General features: G+C 34.5%; 1 protein-coding gene across 1 annotated transcript in view; it reads left to right on the forward strand.

Annotated features, from left to right (window-relative positions):
• The window catches only part of col6a2 (collagen, type VI, alpha 2), a 61,830-nt gene that overhangs the window by 18,839 nt on the left and 17,543 nt on the right, over positions 1 to 25,448 (forward strand). The window contains exons 4-19 of the mRNA XM_051930606.1: positions 2,458 to 2,478; positions 2,894 to 2,959; positions 4,830 to 4,883; positions 5,179 to 5,223; positions 6,895 to 6,921; positions 8,073 to 8,099; positions 8,442 to 8,486; positions 9,664 to 9,717; positions 9,889 to 9,951; positions 11,775 to 11,837; positions 13,284 to 13,337; positions 16,534 to 16,569; positions 17,367 to 17,429; positions 18,627 to 18,689; positions 23,079 to 23,141; positions 24,883 to 24,945. Coding sequence (XP_051786566.1) covers positions 2,458 to 2,478; positions 2,894 to 2,959; positions 4,830 to 4,883; positions 5,179 to 5,223; positions 6,895 to 6,921; positions 8,073 to 8,099; positions 8,442 to 8,486; positions 9,664 to 9,717; positions 9,889 to 9,951; positions 11,775 to 11,837; positions 13,284 to 13,337; positions 16,534 to 16,569; positions 17,367 to 17,429; positions 18,627 to 18,689; positions 23,079 to 23,141; positions 24,883 to 24,945 — 807 coding nt within the window. The remainder of the gene's footprint in view (positions 1 to 2,457; positions 2,479 to 2,893; positions 2,960 to 4,829; positions 4,884 to 5,178; positions 5,224 to 6,894; positions 6,922 to 8,072; positions 8,100 to 8,441; positions 8,487 to 9,663; positions 9,718 to 9,888; positions 9,952 to 11,774; positions 11,838 to 13,283; positions 13,338 to 16,533; positions 16,570 to 17,366; positions 17,430 to 18,626; positions 18,690 to 23,078; positions 23,142 to 24,882; positions 24,946 to 25,448) is intronic.

The following is a 25,448-nucleotide window of genomic DNA, read 5'->3' on the forward strand; positions in this document are numbered from 1 at the left end:
CAAATTCCAAATGTACAGTAAAGTAATACTTTGTATGGATCATTTTTGAAGCTGTCTAACTAAAGAAATGATGGCTACACCCAAGGCTTATCATCATGCTGCATAATATAGTGTGCCTACCGCATAATTTACCCAGGTTAGCTGAATGAATTTAGCCATGTTACATCAAAAGCACTTTCCAATTTGTAATATTTAACAACAGCAATGACTATGACAGTAGAATTCCTCATGAAAGACAAACAAAGACTTTTAGTTTTTATCCATTTTAATAAGACATTATTGTAACATACTGTACCTAGAACCTGGTGTGTTTACATTAAAATCTTGGCAATCTTTTTCACTGACCTGCTCTAAGTCGGAAATGTTGTTGATGTAAGCATGTGTTGTAACACAGACATACCATTCACTGCACTTCCTGAAAGTGGAATAGAAAGAAAGCTGAATTTTATTTTTTAAAAACATGCAGGATTGTCTTACATTAGGTTTTAGCCAGCCTTTTCCAGAATCTCACCAGATACCAAGCTGAATGCCAAAACATTGTAAAATGTCATAAGAAGCCATAGGGACAGCTGTATGGCAATATGCTAAAAAATAATAGACTGGTTGCTACAAATCAGAAATGTGAATTGACACATGTTGAGTTTACAACTCAATCAGGAGAAATTATGCAACACCAATGGATTTGTTGCCTTTTTGTGTAGAGTTGCAGAGAGAGCTGTCAAAAGTAATTGAAATGCACTAAAATATGTATTTGCAAAATTAAATTAAATTATCTTGACAGTTGACAGAAACAACAAGGGCAATTTAGGCATGTATACTGTTGGGCACACATTGCATAGTTTAAGACCAAAAAGGAACCTGAAGAGCCAAAAAAGGTTGATAGTTCATTCTATTGTGTATTGATGATACATTCATATAGATTGATTATTAAGAAGAAAATTACCACATTGCCAGCCTTTTCTGTGCTATTATCTCTGGGGATCAAAACAGCTTATTTTAAAGTTGGCACATTTAAACAAATAAAAAACCTTTAGCTGTACTGAGGTGATATTTTAAATGTAGTTGTGTAAGATGAAACTAAAGCTAATAGTATAGAATTGATTGAAGGTGGACTATTAATCAAAAAATAACATCAACTGACTAATCAAACCTACAACATCCCAATACAGAAATATGACATTTTGATCTGAATGTTGCTTAGTAGTATGTTAATCCCTATTGTAGCTCCTTAATACCTGTTTAATAAAAACTCTGTCCTTACTTTTGTAAAAGGAAGAGACAACACAAACAGATTTTTTGCTTTGTTTAGAACAGTGTTTATCAACCTTTTTGGTGTTATGATCCACTTTTTCCCATAATAGTATCTTCATGGCCCACTGGGGGGTTTCCTTTGGTGAATGGAACACAATCTTTAAAGTTGGGGGGATTGAGAGCGATTGTTGAAGCAGCTAACCACTGCAATGCACTTCTCAACTCACCGCAACCCACTAACATTATAAACAATAGGAATGTATTGCTGAGTATGAATGGTCGGGGCTACTGCCAAGGGGTCGTGACCCAGTGAGAAAGTGATGCACACTCAGCAATACATTGAGAACTAGCTCTGAAAAAACATGGATTTTATGGTAAAAAAAGAAGTATAATAGAATTTTGCAGAATTTCATGTTGCATTCTATAGTGTCATTATTGGCAAAATATGGCTAGGCACTGGCATTGCATATCTCTTCCAGGATAGGGGCATATTCATGGCAATTCACTTTTTAAGAGATTTGTTCCTTTTGTATTCACCTATCCTTTCAATACTTCAAAATACAGTAGCTAGACTGAACCCCTGAAGATGAAATTTCTAAGTCTGTAAGTTTGTCAGAAAATACAATACCTTCCGAATCAGAACCCCATTAAACAAGAATATTTTGGATGCAGGTTCACATGTTGATGGGTATTTTCCATTTCCTCTCATTGTTTTAAAGGCAATCTGTAAGTGTGAATGCATGTTGGTGTATAATCTGCAGTGGATTGGCATAACACTGAAGATGAATTCATGCATTGTAGTTGCAGGTAAAGGTTCTTGTTTGACACCATCTAATGAACAGACTCCTATTGGAAACACTACAGGACATACTGTGCTCTGATTAAGAATATGAGTGATGTTGTCGTGGTGCACACATACTTTATAGTCTTTGATTTCTTCAGAAGAAGCCATTTTTTTTTATTCATATCACTGAACGTGGAAGGGTTATTGCAAAAATAATGTCTGAGCTTTGCCTAGAAGTAGTAAATCCCCATATTTGCAAGAATCCTGTTTGATTCAGATGGGTATGATGCACATTATGCAATAAATTAATAGATGAGAGTGTATGTTTCATCAATGTATGATTCTGTCATTATGTGAAGTACAGAATTAATTGTGACCAAAACAATGCATTAACTCTTATTTTCACATTTCTATTCCAACAGAAACAAGAAGCCTATTCAGAGGTAAGTTTTGTTTCTCTGCATGAATGTATCTGTAAACGTCATTAGTATTTTGTCCTTAAGAGTTCATCTATCATAATAAATTACCTACAGTAGACAATGCACATAAGAAACAAACTTATATTTAAAATATTTTCACAGTGAGAGTTGCTGATGACATGTCTATACAATACATTCCAGAGGCTATTTTTATGTACTGTATACTTGCATTCAGTAGTACCTTGTGATACACTTTATCCCAAACATGAAGTTGCATAAGGTCATTACTTCCTTTCAAATAGTTACATCTATAGAACATGTTAAAAGTATGAATTCTATAAATTTTCCTGAAAGCCACAATAGACTGAAAGTTTTATTTATAGCCATAATTCATTTTGCCTAATTGATTGCTGTTAATTTATCCATTCAATTTTTCTAGTGTTATAAAGTGACCTGTTTGGAATATGAAGGTCCTCTTGGTGTAAAAGGCTACAGAGGTCAGAAGGTAAGTGTAGAACTTTAAAAATTGCATTTTTCAATTTCAGTTTGGTTTATTGTCATTATATCTCAATACAGTACAATGAAATACACTTGTTAATCCTGATGGTACACAAATGTTGAACGATGAGCAACAATAAATGATATGATACCCTTAGTGGAGACACATGCCAATAAACAATGCAATAAATGCAAAGTCACTGGACATTTTATGAGTTAAACATCAATCAATCAATCAATCAATCAATTAATTAATTAAATCAATAAATAAATAAACATCAATGCGAATAGCCTGCTCCTATAAACAGACACTCATGTGGCCTCAAGTAAATATATACTGTAGAGCAAACTTACGTGTATGTAGAAGATGTTTAGTTGTTATTTGGCTAGCCATTAGATTGCTTTCCAAGTTGCTAAAAGCATCTTATTCAATGTTTCCGAGACCAGCACACTCTAGGATTTTCACACACTACATTCTGTATAAATTATAGATAATGGTGCAATAAATAAAAACATATCCAGTGAGTGGTGCTTTTGTGGGTAACAACTCCATGTTAATCAGAGGTCAAAAGGGACTGGACAGATTTTTCCAAGGCCACAGAAAAGAAACAAATGCTAAACTTGCATCTCTTTACAATAGTAATGTGCAGAAGGGCATCTCTGAACGTATTACACATAAGACCTTGAAATAGACGGACTTCAGAAGTAGAAGAACACACTAGGTTCCAATCCTGGTAGCTAAAATAAAACATATGAGACTATAGTGGGCATATGATCACTGAAGATTGGACAAAATGTTATATAGTCTGGCAATGCTTGATTTGTGCTGTAACATGTAGATGGTAGTGTAAGAATTTGGCATAAACAGCAAGACGCCTTGGAGCCATCTTGCCTTGTGCCATTAATATAGCCTGGTGGTAGTAGTGTATAGTTGATTTTGAGGCAAAAGGGAGTCCGGCATTTTACTGTACTTGATTTTTATACCTAATAAAGTGGCCATCAAATGTTAATGTGCAACATTTTCAAATGAACACAAGACATTTCAAACATTTACTAAACAAAACATGAAATGGGTTCACTATAACCACAAGGCTTTTTTAGTCTAATAAGATCTTTCACCCATTTTCCTTTAATCTCTGATCTCTCCTCCCTGCTGCCACCTACTGTATGCAGGTGCTGGCTAATGTAGCTCACTTGTACACATTGTTCCAAGGAATGCATAAAAGAAAATCTCCTTCACCAAACAAAATTAAACAGTTTAGATATTTAGTTATTTTCACTGCTGCCTTCAACTCAGCCTAATTTCAATGTTCCTTTCAAAATTATCAGCTTTGATATAAATGACAAAAAGCCTTTGTGCCCTAACAACATTAAATATTTTCTTTTTTTACCATGTTTTTTAACCAAAATGACCATACCAGTTTCTGCTCTGTTTTTTACTATCCAAAAATATTGAAAGATATTTGTGATTACTGTGCTTAGTTTTGAAAGCTGATCTGAGTTGGACTGAGTTTCAAACATCTGTTGTTTATGCCCTGTGACCCAGTGAAGCAATGGCAGATAAAGCCACTTAAAGCAAACACATAGAAGAAGACAGATTTTCAAATCATGCCTAGAAAAAATAATGTGTATTAAAAATTAAAAAAGGTTAACTCTATTATTAGCCTTAATGAACAGTTCAGACATGTAATATTGTAGTTACCACCTAATTATAAAAGCACTCCATTGTCTTCTACGGATGTGGGTAATTACCATATATTGTTATGTAAATGATTTCAAAAACAATTTAAAAAGTAGGATGTATTTAACTTTTTAAATGCCTAATGCAGGATTCTCAGTTTGAGTTTTGAAATAAGTTGTATATATTTTGGTTTTAGGGTGCTAAAGGAGATATTGGACAACCTGGCCCTCCTGGTGAAAAGGGGAGACAAGTGAGTAATTTTTTTATTTAAATATCATGAACATAGCTGTGCAGTGTATTTCTGAAATTGTAAATGAAAGCAAGACATTTTTATAAACATTTGCACTACTTTGTGAAACATAGCTAATCTCTGATACATATACATATTAAACAGTATACTATACAGCCTTTATATGTGAAAATAATTTATATTTAATTCATATTTTTATTTAGCATCTCTCATTATTTTGGATAATATGTATTATATTAAGCTACTATTAATGCAATTCTTATCTAATTAACACCAAAAATCATTTATTTTGCAGGGTGATCCAGGTATAGAAGGTCCCATTGGGTATCCTGGTCCTAAGGTAAGTGCATGTATTTCACGAATGTCTAATTTATTTTATGGAGATAATTTAAATATAGATGCAGTATAATCATCCACAATCGAGTATACAGTAAATAAATATTAAATGAGGCAAAGTATGTCCATTATCCAAGGTCTGACAAGAAACAGGCCAGAATTATCAGCTGCATTTAAATTATTTAATTTGTAAAATCTTCCATGTATAAAATAAAAATGATTCCTTTTTATGGATTCTCTTGTAGGTTCATTTTCACATACAGTATATATCACATGTTTTTATCCAAAGCAACTTACAAAAGAGTTCAACATAATTTAGTAAACATTTGTCTAGGGGATGTTTATGAACAAATGTTACAAAACGAGGATAAAAAATTCACTATCACAAGTAAAGAACTTTAAACCAAACAGAAAACAAACCTAGTTAATCTTTCCTTAATTAAATAAACCTATTCAGGCCATTATCAATTAGACAGATATATACAGAATAAGAGAAACTTCAAAACTCTTTAAGTACATTGGAAACAGAGCAGTTTTGATGGAAGTGGGCAAGTCATTCCGCTAGCTCAGAGGTGCACATGAAAAGAGTCAGGTTTGAGATTTGATGCCACACAGAGGTGGCATCACCAGATACTTTTCACTAGCAGACCTGAGTGGCCAAGTAGGAGTATAAGCCCATACAAGGTTCTCCATATACATATCTGCTGATCCACTGACCTGTTTGTAGGCAAGCATCAAGGATCTGAACTTAATTAATGCTGCTAATGCTAGCCAGTGCAGTGACCTCAAAAGAGGAGTGGCATGTGCCCATCTTAACTAGATGAACATAAGATGAGCCACTGGATTTTGAACCATCTCTAGCAGCTTGGTAGCGCATGTGGGTACTTCTACCAGTATAGAATTGTAGTAGATCAGCTGTGCCAAGGCTAAAGCTTGGACCAGGAGTTGTGCTGTTTACTCTGTCACATGGTATATAGAATGATTCTGCAAGGACAAGAGTCACTTATAAGAAAGGAAATAAAATTAAACCAAGTGTATCTTCTCATCCATCCATCTTCTGAATCTCACATGTTTTTGTAATAGGGGAGTAATGGTAGGATACCTCAGAAAACTTATATATAGGAATGCTAATTGAATCATAAGAGAGACTAATAAGAATATACAGTAGTACTTGATTTTTATGGCTGTTTTAAGACATTGTCTTATTAGATGAAGGAGCACCATTTCTAGCTCTATCTGACAAATTCGGAACCCCTTCTTATCCCAGCCAATCTGTATATTCAGCAACCCATCTCTGTTCAGCTTGGCTCATTTTAGCTAACACCCATACAGTCAGTATGCCGCCTTCAAGTGTAGTTTGATGACCAGCTATCCTTCACTGACCATTGCATGGACAATATAATATTCTTGGCATACGTGACAAATTTCATTATATTTCAGTTAATCTGCTAAAATGCTAAAATAAATATTTCGGATGAGTATCATATGTCATAATTACATTACATACATACATGCATACATACATACACACACACATATATGTATATGTATAGTTGGTATAGTTAGTGTGTGTATGTTCATGAATAAGAAAAAAATCAATACTTTTTATATGTAACGCTAAGACACCTCACTTAAAAAGCACAAAAGTAAGAAAAAAATTTTTCCTTCTTTTCAGGGGCTTCCAGGTTTGAAAGGTGATAAGGTGAGTTTTACTTTTCATTAATATATTACATATGTAAGATTCCAATAGATAACAGTTAATGCTGAAGGTGTCATTAAAATAAAATAACAGTTTTTAAACCAACAAAAACACATACTTTTATCAAGCAGCATATGATTTGTCTAAATAAATGTATTATTTTTTGTTAGTTCGTTTTTAATATGTTTTTAATTCAAATATTTAATTAACATTTCTAAGCTTAAGATTATAACATTTATCTCTGTAAACAAGGTAGTCTTGTTTATCTTGTATGTAATAAACACCATCTAAAAATACTTTTATGATGCATTTTATCCTTTTGGTTTACAGTAGAACTGTTACTTCACTTGAATGGCAAATTGCAACACAAACAGGTTACCAACATTATAATGTCAAATGAAATAAACTATATGAATTTACTATAAATGTCTAGTTTTCCTAACAACCAGAGTTGGTCAAATTGTATTGTAGAATTTCTCAAGCCCATTTCAAATGTACACATATTCTTCCCATGATCACGATGGTGTTGTGATTCTACTGTTGGAGGTTTTAAATTGCCACAGTGCAGATGTTTTTCACGTTGCTATCTTTATAATGCTGGCAATAATGTGCTGTAAGCTCTGGCAAGGGTATATTCCATCACTTCATAGTTCGGAATTGGAAAAGTGGATGTGAAAATGAATAGTTGGGTGTTCTAATACAGTTACAAATTAGTTTATTTTAGTTGTCGTTTAATTCTACATAAATAAAACACATTAGCCTCAGACAGAGTTCATGGTTTATACTGTGTTGACGTATTTTTATAACGATAATCTTAATTAACCAAAAAAAATCAAAAGGTTCCAAAATTGTATCCAAAAGTTTTGAATATACATTGTTTTGTCTAGTCTTTAAAAACAATACAAAAATTAACAATGAATAATTTATCTTGAAATCAATAATAGAAGAAAAATTACATTAAAAGAGTAGAGGAATACTTTAATAAAAGTACTGATAGAAAATTTTATAGTCAAAACCCTGTTTTAGAAAATTAAATAAGTACAGTAGTTAGTTGTGATTTTATATAATAGTAAACAGCAGAGTCAGAATGTCAAGATGTAGCCACTGCCAAAATGTGTTCACCTAATTAACTTTATTCATGTTTTTATTGTCAGGGAGAAATAGGAGCTGAAGGAAAGAAGGTAAGAAGCTCTACAATATGTATTTTAAGAGATATATATTTTACAAAACAGAGTGAAAACTGCTTAGCTGCCACATTTTTGTTAAGACAGACCTGAATACGCATAATAGATTATAATGCTATTTCTTGTTTTTGCATTATGCATTTTCTTCTTTTAAAACATTGCAGAAATAATTTGTGAAGTGTTTACCTCAAAGAGCCTAATTTGCACACATTCATGTCTAAAGACTATATTCCACACAAGTTTATGTTTTTAGGTACCACAGAACAACAGGCTATATGGCTCCTTGTAGTGTTTTAAGTCATTCACTAATTTATCATGTATTTCCTATTGCAATTCTAGGGTGTTGCTGGTATTTCTGGACGTAATGGAACTGATGGCCAAAAGGTAACCTTTTTGTAGAAGAATATTTTTTCTTTTAAAACCAGATTGCCCATATTGGAAATATAGTAAGACATTTTCAGTTTTTAAAGGGCAAAGTCATTAATAACTTGTCTTCTTTGAGAATTATTATTTATTAAATTCCATTATCTGCAATATGCTAAGCACAGCGGTCTTAGTGAATAATAAAGTAAACTGAAAGGGCACAGTTTTAAAGACTTATTATTGAAGGGCAGTGACAAGGTGTTTGTTTTCTGTGTGTTATATTTTTAACTCATAGCGAAGCTCCAGGACTTCAAATGCCAGCCTAGGCATTACCATAGTGTTTGCACATCATATGCACGTGTCTCGGTGGTTTTTCTCTGGGTATTCCAGATTTTCCTCCGACATCTCTATAGACATACAGTTTAGACTGATTGGTCCAATGAGTAAGTATGGTTCTGTCTGATTGTGCCCATCTGTGGACTCCTATTCTAAAGTAGATTTGGTTCCACTATTGTGCCGCATGCTGCTAACGTAGGTTTTGCCCCCTTAGTTAAAATAAGCGGGTTCAGTGAATGGATGGACAGAGTAATTTAGATGTTATTACATTTTATTATTTTCCTTATTCATTATAAGTAGAAATTATTTTTTTTCACTGGTCATCTCAATTCAAGCTTTTTTTTACAATGTTGAATTTATAGAAATTCACATTTACATGAAATCTATTATACACATCTCTGATTCACACACAAGTTTCAATGGATAACATACCGCTAATGATAAATTCAAAAATATAATTTTCTCTTGTTTAGTACAACCGTTTCATGTTATCCTAATGCTGTGCTCTTCAAAGATTTATGAAATTACTGGTAATAAACAATACTAGAACATGGCTAAATGGTAGAACTTCATACAGTCCCTCTGCAATTTACATTTTGTTGTTTCAGCAGAAGTTTTGGAGTGAAGATTCTGGTGGGACAATACCATAATTTTATTTTATGAGTGCAGGCTTCTCTCACATTAACATTACCTCACCAAACTAATAATATCTTCTTTTCATTAATGAATAATGAGACATGCAAGTTCACTCACCATTGGCATCACAAACAATCATGGGATGCTGGTGTCTAGTCTGTCTCTAAGGCAAACTAATTCTTTATTGTGCAGTATATTAACCCTTGCTATTATTGTTTTTGCTCAGGGTAGACTGGGAAGGATTGGACCTCCTGGATGTAAAGGAGACCCTGGTGACAAGGTCAGTTCAATGTATTTTAATAATAAGATTACCAGGAGATCAAATACTTTTTCTAGTTGTTTGAGGTTGAGCAGAAACAATTCATACATTTTTCAAAATTATTCATTAATAAAAAATGTGACCATAAGCACAAACAGTAATAAATGTTATACAATATTTTCTAAACTTCAGGGACCTCCTGGTTATCCTGGAGATGCTGGGGAAAGAGGGCAATCTGGAGACCTAGGTGCTAAGGTACAGTATGTTTTTTCAGTAAAATATGTATTTCAGTATTTGAGTCAGGCTAATAACAAAACAAAGTGTTTGACCTTCAAAGCAGTGATTATGAGCCTGACCAACAATAGTATAAAATATTTTTTGTATGTTATAAATTATAAGAGGAGGTGGAGTATGGGCTTCATCTTCTTGTGTCATATGAGCTTGGGACATGAGCTAAAAGTGTCTTGAAGCATTTTTATTGGAATCATAAATTCAAAACTCAAAATCAAACAAAGAATAATGAAAGGAAGAATAAATGCTATGAAAATTAGGATAAGATAGACAAAACCAATCTGTCCCACAGGTCTTTCTATTACTATTTATATGACTATTCCTAGCTCACAATATCCAAAACAATCCTGCCCTAACTTTCATTCTCTTTCTCAAACTTCAGGCTGTTCTTTCTCTCTACTGTTTGAATTCTTGGTCCTATTTTATCTTCGAAAAATTTACCCTCCAGCTTTAAACATGCTTGAGTTAAATCAAGGCTAATCACCATCAAATGTTAGATGTCCTTAGTCTGTGACTTCAAACAGCATATTGAATAATTGTATCTTTGTGTGCACTCTTAAATAAAAAGACACATTTCCTTAAATATTATTATTTTTAATTGTATTATTTGTTAATGTTATTATGCAATGAATTTGGCAGAGAACAAACAACAGTTCAATTGGTTCGACAGCCATATATTAATGTTCAACATCAAATCAACATCATAAGAAGCAGACTAAACACAACCATAAAAACATGTTCACAAACTGAAAAAATGCCAAAATAGTATTTTGCTGCTAATGTATACTATATACAGCACATGTAGTAACTATTTTTTGCTTGATTGCTTCTATTTCTAATTCATATAGCATTCTGAAAATTCAAGAACAGAAAGAAAATGACCTTCCAGTTCCACCAACATGCTTAAAGCCATTCTGTTAAAATACTGGATACTAAACCATATACAGTGTAATATAGACGCTATATAGCGCCTGACCCAGCACAGACTGACGCAGAGGCACGTACTTAAACAAAGCACACTTTTATTTTTCTTCAGCCGTGGGGCACGCCTTCCCCGTGTCCCACAGGCCCAACACAGTCCCAAAACACTCACAAATATTATCACAACACTCTTCTCTTCTTCACCACCATTCCTCCTCAGGCTTAGTCCTCCTCCTCCCGACTCTGGCTCTCCTGAGTGGTGGTGGCTGGCCTTTTTTATACCCCACCCGGAAGTATTCCAGGTGCTTAATCACCTGGGCCTAATTGCATTTCCGGGTGGGGCTGAGGAATTGACCAGCCGGGCTGCAAAGTCCATGCAGGTCCCCCTGGCGGCCATCCAAGCCCCCAACCAGGCTGTGGAGGACTCCATGTCCCATGGAGCCATGCGCCAGGCTGGGGAATCATCGTCCGCCAGGGAGACTGCCACCAAACGTCCCGGGGGAGGTATTGAGCTGCCCACGGTGGCTCCCCCGGAACAGATGCAGCAAGGGCATCCCTGCCGGGCATGGGACCCGGCTGTCCTTTACAACAGAGAACCACCACTTAAAGTCCTATGTTTGTTCTTCAACAAAATGTATGTAAGGCAGGTCCATGAGTAGTTCACTTAAACTTCTTGTTGATTTGATAAGAACAAGAAAGGGTGTTTTCATAGCCAGTTGTTTCAAGAATGCCTTCTTACGTTTCACTAAACTCTTTGCTAAAGAAGCTGCTGTTGGTCCAGGAAATGGATAGACGTATTTTTGTTTTTAATATGTTATAGTTGTGTTTCTCCTACTAATGCTTATAACTGTGATAATATTCTTCAGGGGGATGCTGGTCGACCTGGAAGACGAGGCCCAACAGGACCTCCTGGAGACTTGGGTCAAAAGGTAAGAAACTATTTATGAAATCTGCTGATTTTAACATTTTTCTTACAGAGAAAAACGTCAGAATGGACTTTAAAAAGTAAAATATATTTCATTTTTCCCACAATAGCATTCAGTTTTTCCAAATTGTTGGTTTATATACTGTGTATACATATGTCTTGTTTTGTACCACTTACCACTGACCACAAACAAAACAGAAACCCTGTTGTTCAGTTTCAGAGTAAGTTATTAATACAGGAAGCATTTTAAGCCTCAGTTGTTACTATTAATTGAACCTTTGGAAGAGAGCCATATATTTACATCCCTAAACTGTATAATTTGCAAACACATGGAAGGTGCTCGGCACTGGATTTGTACAAATCCTTATTCTGACAATATATTTACATCCTTTAAATGACTGTGCCTCATGAAAGTCTGCTAAAGAGTAAATGTAACCTGATCAACTTTCCTAACCTTCCCTGAATATATACTAGAGAAACTTTAGTGTCTAGCAATAATGAATAGGTAGTTTCTGATTTTACCAGTTTCTTTAAAAATAATTGACCCTTGATAATGTAACGAGAACTGGACTATTCAATTAGAAGCTCAGATAATGAGTAAAAGTTAACTACCAATAAAATACTGTACATTGGGCAGAGAACAATGTGACTTAGATTTGTACATCATATTTATTTCTCTCAACTTAGATTACACACAATGAATTCTGGTTAAGACTCTGATTATTAACCGAATCAGAGGATATTTGCTTCTCTGAGTTACATATTTTAAGAATGTTTCATGCTCAGACCTTATTTGAATAAAATTTTCAAAACTAGTAACAGTTTTTAGTTATTCTGAAACCAAAACAGCAGTTTTGGATTCAAAATCATCTCAAACCACCTAAAAGCTCTGTTTTCGGTAATACCCAGTTGGTACATCACTGCTAAATAAACAATCTGTTGTTGTAACTAACAGTACTTTGATGACACATCACATTAATTTAATCAACTGGAAGAATTCCAATATATTATCACAAAGTGGGAAGAATATGTCCTATTCTGGTGAAAATTAGAAAAAAAATCAAATTAGCGTCACACAGAACATTCCAAAACTTTTCTTGCTCTCAAGGTGAGTAGAGTAGGACATTGTATTAATTTGACAAGAATTTAACGTTTTATATTAGACTGAATTGTAATTTATTCATTGTTATGTAACAAATCCAACTAAAATATGTGTAAAATATTTAAAAACAATATTTAAGATATTTTCTCATTTTTTTATTATATTGTCAAGATACATGTGAAACATACCAAAAATGCAACAGCTTTACATTTAATTTTGAAAAATGAATCTCTACAGATGATGCAATTATTTCTTATTCACTGTATGTAAAATGTGTGCATATCATCTGAAGTATTACCATCCAGGTTTGTCAAATAATGTTTTTTTCTCTTTATCAATTTTTTTAAGGGGGAGAGAGGAGGTTCTGGATTTCCTGGTCTTCCTGGACCCAAAGGAGCACAGGCAAGAAAATGTTCAATTTAAAACAAAATCATTAAATATGTATCTACATGGTTTGATAGTTTGCAAGACTAAAATGATGATTAGCAATGAGATTCTTTTTAGGGAAGTATTTGAAACAATCAAAAAGTGATTTCATTTTATGTTAAAATGTACACATACATGAGTCTCTCTAACCCACATGTAAGAGATAGCACATACTACATGTATGATACATGATGTATGTAATGAAACATAAATTCAGTAGGCCTGAGACTGCCTGTTTGAAAATCATAGGGGCATGTTTCAGTAATCAGCAATTTAAAACATAGATCTTATTATAGCTCTATGGAAAATAAGATCATGATCATGCATGATTTACAGTATACCATAAAGAAAAAAAATGTCTACTGGATTGTCTTTACCAATGAGAACTATTTCACTGGAAACATTTCTTTTCCTGGTTTAGATATTTTAATGGGTCATTTAACTTCAGCACAATTTTAGAAAGAGTGTATTAATTGTTTCATGATCCTATTTAAATGTTAAACAAAAAAACTGGGTCACTGGAAAGAGGTGCACTTGTCATTTACAAGAACATCTTTTGACCACTAGGTTCAAAGATAGGTTTAGCTTTAATTGCATAAATATATTTATGTCATTGTATTTATTTCTAAAAAAAATACTTTATTATCTGTGAAGACTTTTTATTAAGATAATGTTTGCACAAAGAATCAAAAACTGCATACTATCTATCCCATACAATGTACACTTTTAACACCATTTACTTTTTAATTTTTCTAATATTTTTTATTGAACATAGTTAAATAAACACACTAGGGTTGCTTTATACTCTTTATTGTTGCATATATTAAAAGACAAATGCTTAGTCTTGAGTTGGTGTTAGCTTAAGGTAATTTGACTTATTGTACCACCCATGCTACTCAAGAACATAAAGAATGTGCTGTTTAACTGTGTATATGAATCTTATCAGTCACCCTCAATTCAAGTATTCCATACACTAGACATATAAGTCACACTACCATCACTCAGTACAGTGTATTCCACCTAGGCAGATGAAATAATAAAACCATACAAAACATCTTGGAAAAATGTCAGAAGTGGTCAACCGCCACTGTCTACAGTTTTCAGTCATAGACTTCATTTACATAATCTTAGAAAGTCGGAGGCATGTGTTGTGCTCTCCCATGATCACAATTTGCTTAGTCTGACATGCACAGCGACTCAGTCCAGCTAGTCTGCGTCAGACAGTTTTGATTTTGTCTTTAGTCACAGGTGCGGGCTTGTGTGCAAGAGAAATGACAACCACTCAGTTCTCGCGTGGAAATGCAACACATATAATGCAGTTACTAAGAGATGTTTTGGAGTTTGCACACAGCCTCTGTCTGATTCATGTGTGCTTCTTTCTGATCTCAAAGTTATTTTTTCTATATAAGGGCTTACATGATGTATTAATAGGCATGACTGCAATTCCGCATCTTCTTATATAATACACTACCGTGGCTGTTTGTTTGTCTGTCCAGGATTTTAAATCACCTGCACCTCACAAACCGTTTGACCTATTGACCTGAAATTTGGTACACATATACTACGTGACCGCTACTGTCCGCTTTCAGGGTGATCATTTTTATTACTCTTTTTATTTTTATTTTATTTTATTGTAGAATCAACTCTCGGCAGCGTGCGGCCGTGTGGCACATGCGTACGGGTGCCGTTCTCATCCCTACCACCTTCCCCTACCTCTTCATATCTTAAATCATTCTTGAGGCAGATTGAAGACTTAAGTGCCAGCTTAAGTGAAAAATTAAGAAAAACGTACCATGTAATTGCAACACAAAAACTGACTTAATCAGTTTTAACACGAAAAGATACCGAAGCGAAGAAGCGGGCCTCTAGAATGGAGAAAACAAGAGCTGCTCATGAAGCAGCAAGCGAATCAACCTCTGAGCAAACGAGGTTGAAAACTATAAGTTAAGTGTATCCACTGCACGTTATTTTGCAGTATGCCATTACTGGTTTTATATAATTGTGTTTTTGTACAGTATATTATTTTCTATAACTTATATTGGAATGATCATGTATTGTATATTGTACTCTTAAATGTATTTACAATTGATATGCGTATGAATGTAACGCCAAGAGAAATTATTGACAAAGATGTTGCCTGGCAATAAATTTCAATTCAATTCAGTTTTACGGACATGGGAGCATGGGTGAAGAAAATAATGTACAATAACTGCACAGTTTGGAAGTCCACCTCAGGTGGAAGCTGGGCTTCTGTCAGTTTTACTTCTCTTCCACATGTAAGCTAAGAAGTGAGTCTTTATTATCATTTAAAAACCATTCTGATCGTTTAGTATTTTTTCATTGAATTGGTAGTCTGTTGTCTGCTTTCAATTTAAAGAAAAAGAGCTGTGATTAAAGGCAGTGCTAACTAATTATTAAAAAGACCTTCATTTCGTACATTATCAGGCACAGCTGCAAATTTGACACAGTATATGTAAAAGATACCCTCTCACTCTCATCATTAATGCTTTTTACTGTCACAACTACAATAGTTATATTTGTGATACATTTTCTAAAAAGCTGTCAGTGGTAGAAATATTAAAAAGCCAATGATAAATCAAAACATGACTTACTGATCCTCCTGCAACCCAGGTGAAATACATGCCACTGACAAAAGACTTTTTTTTCTAAATATTTAAAGTCAAGTTAGGAGGAATCTAAATAAAATGAGATTGTTCAACTTTTACATTGTCAAATAAATCTTATCTTTTTTAATGCTCAATTAAATTTAGGCATCACATTCTTAAAATAAATCATAAGATATGAAGTATATGCTATGACATATTAGAATTTCATAAATGTAGTTTGTCTTGGGCCTTAAACAACAACAGAGAAGGCCTAGCTATCACCTGCAGACATTATTAAAAATTTTGTCAGGCCATGTAACAGAATAATATTCAAGGTGGTTCCTTTCAAATGACATACAAATACTGAACCTAAAATGAAATGTTATTAAATCATGAACTGTCTCATGTAAATCATATAGTGAATGCATGTAATATTATAGGCCATTAGGTTTTAAAAGAAATGCTATATGATGCCTGATGTTCTTTTTAAAATGATAAATATTTTTTACCTGTAATGTACTATGACTGAGTTATTTTAAAAAGCTAAATTTGCTGGTTTGTTTTAGGGCGAGAGAGGGGGAGAAGGACCCAAAGGAGAGCAGGTAATGGCTTCAAGAATATCAGTCACTATTCAACAACACACTTGCATACAGTTCTAATATAATATATTTTTATTAGTGATGTTGTTGCATAAATGATACATGCTTTACTTCCATGTCATATGTTGGAAAAACTACTTCAAAATTAAAAATTGTGAACATATGACCTGTGTTATTTTTTGTTGTTCATAATGTATTATGTATTATAAATTCACAACAAATACAACTTTTTTTAGACTTTACTGAAGTATTGCAATAAAAATGCACCTGCGTAATATGTACTGCCGAAGCCGAACTTACTAAAGACCACTTTTCTTTTGCACACTCTTTTAAGGCAGTGTGGTGTAGTGGTTAAGACTTTGGACTACCAACCCTGAGGTTGTGAGTTCAAATCCTGTTACTGGCACTGTGTGTCCATGAGCAAGTCACTTGACCTGCCTGTGATCCAATTGGAAAACCAAAAGAAATGTAACCAATTGTATCTTAAATGTTGTAAGTTGTATTGGATAAAAGTGTCAGCCAAATAAGTAAATGTTTTAAAAGATGGTGCTTTTCACAAGAACTGATTTTGGCATAAATTAAAATCTCAACTGTTCATTATTTACTGAACAAGAATTTCAAATGTAAAGTAAAGCCAGTTTTGTTTATGTATTGCAAAGCAAATATGTACATATTTTTGAAAGGCAAGTATGAGCTTTACCAGATAACTGGATCAATAGATTATACTGTACAATACAAAAAAAAACTGTTTATACACATCGTTCAACTTTTTAACATTTTGATTATCTGTGTAACAACAGGGACGAAGAGGTGACCCAGGACAAAAGGGAAGCCCCGGAGGAAAAGGTGCTAAAGGAGATAAGGTACTATATTTGCCGCTTTCATACAGTATATAACCAAATAATATACTATTTCCATATAAGATATTATTGTGTCTCTTACTATAAAGTCTTTTTCAGTGAAGGCTTATTTATTACTTATGACTATGACTTTTCATTTCTGCATTTCAGAGATTATTCTTAGTGAGATAATACAAAAAAACATTATTATTTAAAATCATATTCCCCCACATTACTTTGTGTATGCAAAAATCAGTTAGTGCGATGATAATATCATATTGTGGAATATTTATGGCACAGTCCTTTCTAAGAGATAATTGGGTTTTTACTAGCTCTGTTGACCTTGAGCATTCTTCAGTCTTCTATACACTTGGTTTTATGTTGTGGACACTAGAGGGCACCCCAACACAACAGACACAGCGCATGAGATAAAAGCACAAAGATCTAATTTTATTCAGCAAAACTCTTTCCAGTCATTTCCCACAACCACTGTCACAAGTAAATATTTTATGCAACACTTTATTGTTCTTTTTTCTTTGTCTCTTTCTCCTCCACTCCTCCCAGCAAGCTTTGTCTACCTACCACCCAACTCTGGCTTCTTTCTGTGAGGTCAGTTCTGACCTCTTATATTGGTCAACATGGAAGTGCTTCTGCTCTTTCGCCCACATAGTCTGCAAGCACTTCTGGGTCAGACGGAAACGTCAGGCCATATGTCTCTTCTACAGCATACCCTGGCAGCACCCACAGTACCCAACAGGGCTGAGATATTGAATTCCAAGTCCCATAGTGCCCTGTGGGAATCCGAGGCACCTCTGTAAACCAGGGCAGCTGCCATCTAGTGCTTTGGGGGATACAGTACCCTAAAGAAGCCTCCTTCCCCTATCCTTCCATGTTTTGGGCGTCCTGGCCCGGTTGGAGTGCTGGCTGTCTCTTACATTGTCCACCATCTTCTGTGCTTATACAGACCTCACCAGTATGGCCAAGCAACAAAGGCAGACAATCTTAAAATTCTCTTTTTGTGCCAGGAAGTAAATTGTGAATTATTGACTATGACTTCTGCTTCAACCTTTTCAGTGAATTTACTTAGTAGTCTTTTAGACTCTAACTTTCTCAAATCAGTCTCTAAATTCAGTTCAAAGAAGTTTCATAGAAGTGTAATATGGCAAAAGCTATTTTGTTCATATTTTGTGGAGGAATTAAAAGCATGTCTTCTCATTGTAGGGTGATTCAGGTCCTGAGGGTCAGAGAGGTCTTCCTGGAGAAGTTGGAAATAAAGGTTCTAAGGTGAGTAAGCTTAATATTTGACCATTTTATTGAAGAAATAGTCAGTTTAAAGTTACATATATTCTTCTATATGACACTCATTGCCTTAAAAACCAAGCCATCATGCACAATCCCTTTTTTCACTCCTCCCTTCTGGAAAATTTAACAGAGCCATTGTAATATATATATACTTTTTTAAGTAATTAACAGAAGATGGGACAACTGTGCAAATTGTTAATTGCCGTACAACAAATGTATGTTATTATTACCTATTAGTTGTTCCCTGGAAAGGCCCATTTGTAACATTTCCTTCTTTTTAGTTTTTACTAACCTAAACTTTAAATGTAAACCTCTGGCAGTTTACTGCTTACCTTTTCACAATTTAGGTCATTCATTGTATTTGATTAAATTAGGAAAATAGAGTAACTGGAAAAACAGAGGTGTTCTAAAAATTTACTTGTAATGTATTTTTGTCAGCTATTATAAGGAGACATATAAGTAAAAATTTAATTGTAGTATGCACACAGGACAATATACTTGGCTTGACTTATTTAGAATCATTGCACTACACTGTTAAAATGTTGTCTTTTTAAATTTAATGTGATGTTTTATATAAACTTATTGATGCAATTAGAATTGCACTCCACAGTGTCATATGAAAAAGTTTGGGAACCCCTCTTAATTCTTTGGATTTTTGTTTATCATTGGCTGAGCTTTCAATGTAGCAACTTCCTTTTAATATATGACATGCCTTATGGAAACAGTAGTATTTCAGCAGTGACATTAAGTTTATTGGATTAACAGAAAATATGCGATATGCATCATAACAAAATTAGACAATTGCATAAATTTGGGCACCCCAACAGAGATATTACATCAATTCTTAGTTGAGCCTCCTTTTGCAAATATAACAGGCTGTAGACACCTCCTATAGCCTTTAAATGAGTGTCTGGATTCTGGATGGAGGTATTTTTGACCATTCTTTCATACAAAATCTCTCCAGTTCAGTTCAATTTGATGGCTGCCGAGCATGGACAGCCTGCTTCAAATCATCCCATAGATTTTTGATGATATTCAAATCGGGGGACTGTGAAGGCCATTCCAGAACATTGTACTTCTCCCTCTGTATGAATGCCTTTATAGATTTCGAACTGTGTTTTTGGGTCATTGTCTTGTTGGAATATCCAACCCCTGTGTAACTTCAACTTTGTGACTGATGCTTGAACATTATCCTGAAGAATTTGTTGATTTTGGGTTGAATTCATCCGACCCTCAACTTTAACAAGAGCCCCAGTCCCTGAACTAGCTGCACAGCCCCACAGCATGATGGAACCTCCACCAAATTTGACAGCAGGTAGCATGGTTTTTTTTTTGGAATGAGGTGTTCTTCTTCCACCATGCAAATCGCTTTTTGTTATGACCAAATTACTCAATTTTTGTCTCATCAGTCCAAAGCACTTTGTTCCAAAATTAATCTGGCTTGTCTAAATGAGGATTTGCATACAACAAGCGACTCCGTTTGTGGCGTGAGTGTAGAAAGGGCTTCTTTCTCATCACCCTGCCATACAGATGTTCTTTGTGCAAATTGCGCTGAATTGTAGAATGATGTACAGATACACCATCTGCAGCAAGATGTTCTTGCAGGTCTTTGGAGGTGATCTGTGGGTTGTCTCTAACCATTCTCACAATCCTACGCATATGCCACTCCTGTATTTTTCTTGGCCTTCCATTTCCTGATTACATTCCTTACAGTTGAAACTGACAGTTTTAGACCTCTGAGATAGCTTTTTGTAGCCTTCCCCTAAACCATAATACTGAACAATCTTTGTTTTCAGATCTTTTGAGAGTTGCTTTGAGGATCCCATGCTGTCACTCTTCAGAGGAGAGTCAAAGTGAAGCACAACTTGCAATTGACCACCTTAAATACCTTTTCTCATGATTGGACACACCTGTCTATGAAGTTCAAGGCTTAACGAGCTAATCCAACCAATTTGGTGTTGCAAGTAATCAGTGTTGAGCAGTTACATGCATTCAAATCAGCAAAATTACAAGGGGACCCAAATTTTTGCACAGCCAGTTTTTCACATTTGGTTTAATTTCATACAACTAAATACTGCTTCACTAAAAATCTTTGTTTGGAAAACACCCCGGTACTCAGATGTTCCTAGGAAATGAAAGACGTACCACTGGTATCTTTTTTGGTGAAAGTAGAGTAAATTATTATTCAGGCTGAGAAGGGTTCCCAAACTTTTTCATATGACTGTATCAGTTTGTTTTTAGTTGTTATAGATACTCATCAGTGCATTAGAATTAGTCAGTTAGTGCTCAGCAGAGCTCACTAGAAGGTTTAAATGATTTACTTTTAGTGATTTAAAGTGTAAACTACTATAAAAAAGCTTTAATAGCTGTGATGGGCTTATACTGAGGTGCCATTCAGAATGCACAATTAGAAATGGTTGTTACTTTGAACATAATTCACAAACGTAAAAAATAGGTGACGCTCTATCAAGTGTTTCTCAGTTACAAAGTAATTTTCCTTAACAATTTGAAAGTGTCATGCTCGTCATTTTCATTTAGTAGTTTAAATAGATGGCTTCCCTAATATTATCAAGAAAGAAGCCATTTTGTTTTAGTAATGCAATTTTTGAATTAATTTTACATTTCCTTCTAGCGTTGCTGATTCTTCCAGTTCTTCCACTTTAATGTATTCATGTCATGAAGCATGGGGAAAGTGCTACTAAAAAACATTTTTCAAATTATGTTTTGTGTTATAGTTATGGTTATTAGGTGAGTGTATCCTACACAGATAATTTCAAGACTAAAAATTTTATATTGAATAACCTTTCCAAAAAAATAAATGTACTGGAGACAAGCAATAGACAGCAGTTTACATTGAACTAGCTGAAATACCCAGCATTGCCCGGGAGGAAAATAAAGTGTTTTTTCTTTTTAATTGTTTGTGAAAAATATAATTAAAAAAAACAGAACTTTAAAAATAAAAATAAATTAACAAACAATGAAGACTCACTAATGTGCTTGTCTTGTATGTATGTCATCATCCAGTTATGTTTGGAACCAGCCAACTCTATTTAATTTCAAAAGCAACAGGCGGGCGGTGCTGCTTAAACATAAAGAATGCTGGCAGTCGCCTGCTATATACTAACTGTGTAAGCGGATCCTAGAAAGTATTGAAATCGTCAGAACTACTCTGGCCTCTCTCTGCTATGAGGATTCGTGTTGCTGACGTGCTTGCATCGTTTTTAGATTAGCAGCTAAGCGACTGTCTTTCTTAGGAGGTTTCCTTTTGCTGGTGTGCTGGCCTAGCTTGCATATCCTCGGAGCTGCAGCCCTCACCCCGACTCTACATCTCACTTCTGGGCCAGACAGACACACACACCTGCACTCGTAGAACTCTATTTAATTTCAAAAGCAACAGGCGGGCGGTGGTACTCAGACATAAAGAGTCACCTCCATTAAGCCCTCTGGTGATCATTCCGAGTGTCAACTGGATGATAACATGCATATAAAACCTCAAGATCTCCTCCCACCCTACCCAGAATGGTATTTTAAGTCGAACATTGAGAAACATGTGTACCAAGTTTCATTAAAATCGCTCCAGCCGTTCTGAAGTGATGCTGGAACATACATACATACACACATACAGTGACTTTTACATGTATAGATAAGGAAATAACCAGGAGATTAATTAGTAAACCAAAAAACGAGACGGGGTCAAAAGCAAAAAGACTATTAATCTTGTGGTCAAGGTGAAATGCTAATTGAAGTTAAAAGAGAATTGCAAGAAGTCAGAAACCAAAGAAATCTAATATTACACACACAGTTTTCTTTTAAATAGATCCACAATCTTGGACACTGCAAATGCAAATTCCAGAAACTACAATCCTAACAACAATGCTCCACAGCATGACAACAGCACTGCAAAATGGTAGTGCCCACAGAAAACAAAAAATATGAAAAAATACAAAATATAAATAAACATTATAACATAAATAACCCCTGATATTCAGAAATAACCGAAAAACCTTAATCAAAGGATTACATCACAGGAAAAAAAATATTTAGCTCCAAAATATTAGTAACATTTCCTGATCCGTAACTTTGAACTTCAGTGTGATTAACACAATAATTTAAACCTGGTTTGTTTTAATTGGCAAATGTACTGTATGAAGATGATACTTGGAAGATTAAAAAATACTGCGTAATGAAAAACAGCAAGCAAACATTTTTAAGCAATAAAACTTATGGGAAAACTTCATGTGAATGTAATTCAGAATGAGGCTACTCAACCTTATATACTACATTTTGAGTTATGAAGCATTACTCCATTCAAACATTATGTGTTTGTAAGTTGTTTAAAACTAATTTTCTTACTTGGATTTGTTTTGCTAGGGAGACACCGGACTGCCAGGTCCCAGAGGTTCACCAGGAACAGTAGGAGAATCTGGAAAAAATGTGAGTTAAATTCATGCAAAACGATATTTCGTTTGTGATTGATTCTTTACTGGCTTCTTTCCTTATACCACTTACTGCCTATCTGTATCTCTCTAGTATGGGTGATCTCGATAGAAAACAAGAACATTGCAAATGAGGGATTAAAAAAATCCAACTTTACCACCAGTAGTTTTGTAATATTTAGTGAGCGTATCTCCCTCCTTTTCTCCAGACGAGCGAGTGTCCACTTCTGCTGGAGATGCAACTATAATCTGCATAAGTAGAATTTTGTTAGTACCAGTTGACATCACTGATCAATGTAAACATATCCAATCAAGATAAGACAATGTACAATATGCATACTGTATATGCAAAAGTGTGACTTTTCCTGTAGCTCCTCTATACTGTAGAAGTTCTCCAGAGACATGATAAGTCTTTAGTCTATGCAGGTAGTGTATGTTTGTTATCCAAAAAGCCAGATTCCACATGTTATTCTTAGAAGCGATCAAAAGTGATCAGCAACCTTAAACAAGCAGCACTACCTTCATCAGAGCTGTTTATTGTGGAATGATCCACCAAGCTCATACTGGAATTCACTGTCAGCAGTGAGTCTGAGATGGACTTCCGCTTTGCAGCACATTTCTTTTCATTTTGCCGTTCAGTAATATGTAGGTTACAGCATCTGTCTTTTTTGTAAGGAGAAACTAACAATGTTTATTTATTTATTTATTTTTTACTGTATATCTCTGTTTTAAACAATCCATTTGTAAAGAACCTTGTGTGTATTATTGAAATACCAGTTTTGTTCTTTTACTTAAAGAGATATATTACTGACACAGTGGCACAGTACTTAGTATTTCTCCCTCACAGTTTCATAGACCCAAGTTCAAATACCTCCATTTGCTGTCTGTTATTTACACTTTCGTTCTGTAACCATGTTGTTTTTTGCTCCAGTTTCCTTGCACATCCCAAGACAGGTTGGTTTAATTTATTTTCCCAATATGCCCCATTATGAGTTACTGAGTTTATGACCTGTGATGGATTGTTGTCCCATCCAGAATTAGCTATTGCCAGTAGCTTACAATGACATTGATCTAGAATAAACAGGTTTAGTGAAAAAAAAAGTTGTATGGATTGCAGGATTAGGAAGAAACTTGCAGTGAACAGTTTCAGTTCGTACATTTTCCAGCCTGTCATACTCACACATTGGAAGATTGCAATAAAAACTAACCCAGGAAAATGTGATTACTCCAGTTGTCTATGTCTGCCAAGTGCAATGTTACAAGCCATCTGGATTTCGAGTCAAAGAGCTGCTTTGGTTACACATCAGAAAGAAAACACTGCCATTAAAAACAGGAGTTTGGAATGCATGTTCATTGCCAGTAGCCATGACAAACTGACATTTGTTTTAAAACTAACACTGAATCCTTAAAGTGAACACTAGTTGTGGTGGTGACTGTTTCTGTCAGTTGCAATGTCTTTTCTTCTTCTCCAAATTGCCTTGCTGGAAAATGTACAAACAAATATTTAAGTTATAAATAAACAGCTTGCATATGTTTAGTAGCTTTTCATGAGTATGGGCTCGACAATTTAGTCTGTATTATAATGTATTCGGTATATTGTGTGATGAAGTGTGAATGAAAATTAATATATTATACCTAGGCAAACAAGCTTGGATTAGCATTATATTATTCAGTTCAAGGAAATATTTAGAATAACAGCACTATTTTAAAATAAATACATTTTTAAAAATTCTTTTCAGGGCTCACGGGGAGACCCAGGAGATGTTGGACAAAGGGGAGATCCAGGCTCACCAGGGCCAAAAGTAAGTTTTTTCACCTAAAAATAATTAATCATTAAATAAATCTTTTCACTATAATTGTTTTTTTATATTCACCTAGTTAATGTAAATAATTACTTAGCATGAAAGATAGAACAAAATTGTTTGCTATCAATGTTTCTTCAGTTATTAATTATTGTAGGATGATTTTAGTAAATACCGTATATACTCACATATAAGTCAGGTCTTGAAACTCGAAAAATCGATCATAAAATCAGACCCCGACTTATATACCTGTTCAATAATGCAACACTTAATTTTTTTTTTTTACATCTTCTTTCCTCTTCCAATTTCACATCAGTTTCTAAGACGCATTGAATTTTGTGGCAGCAGCGCCATTACCGATTTCTTTCGCTACTTCAATGATGTTTAATTTAAAACCAGCTTCATATTCTCTTCTGATCGAATGCTCCATCGTAGATAAGGGATGCTCTTACGATAAAGGTGTATGAGGGTGTGAGATACAATAAACACAAATCAGTACAAAC

The sequence above is a fragment of the Erpetoichthys calabaricus genome, chromosome 8, assembly GCF_900747795.2.
Source record: "Erpetoichthys calabaricus chromosome 8, fErpCal1.3, whole genome shotgun sequence".
Taxonomy (NCBI): domain Eukaryota; kingdom Metazoa; phylum Chordata; class Cladistia; order Polypteriformes; family Polypteridae; genus Erpetoichthys; species Erpetoichthys calabaricus.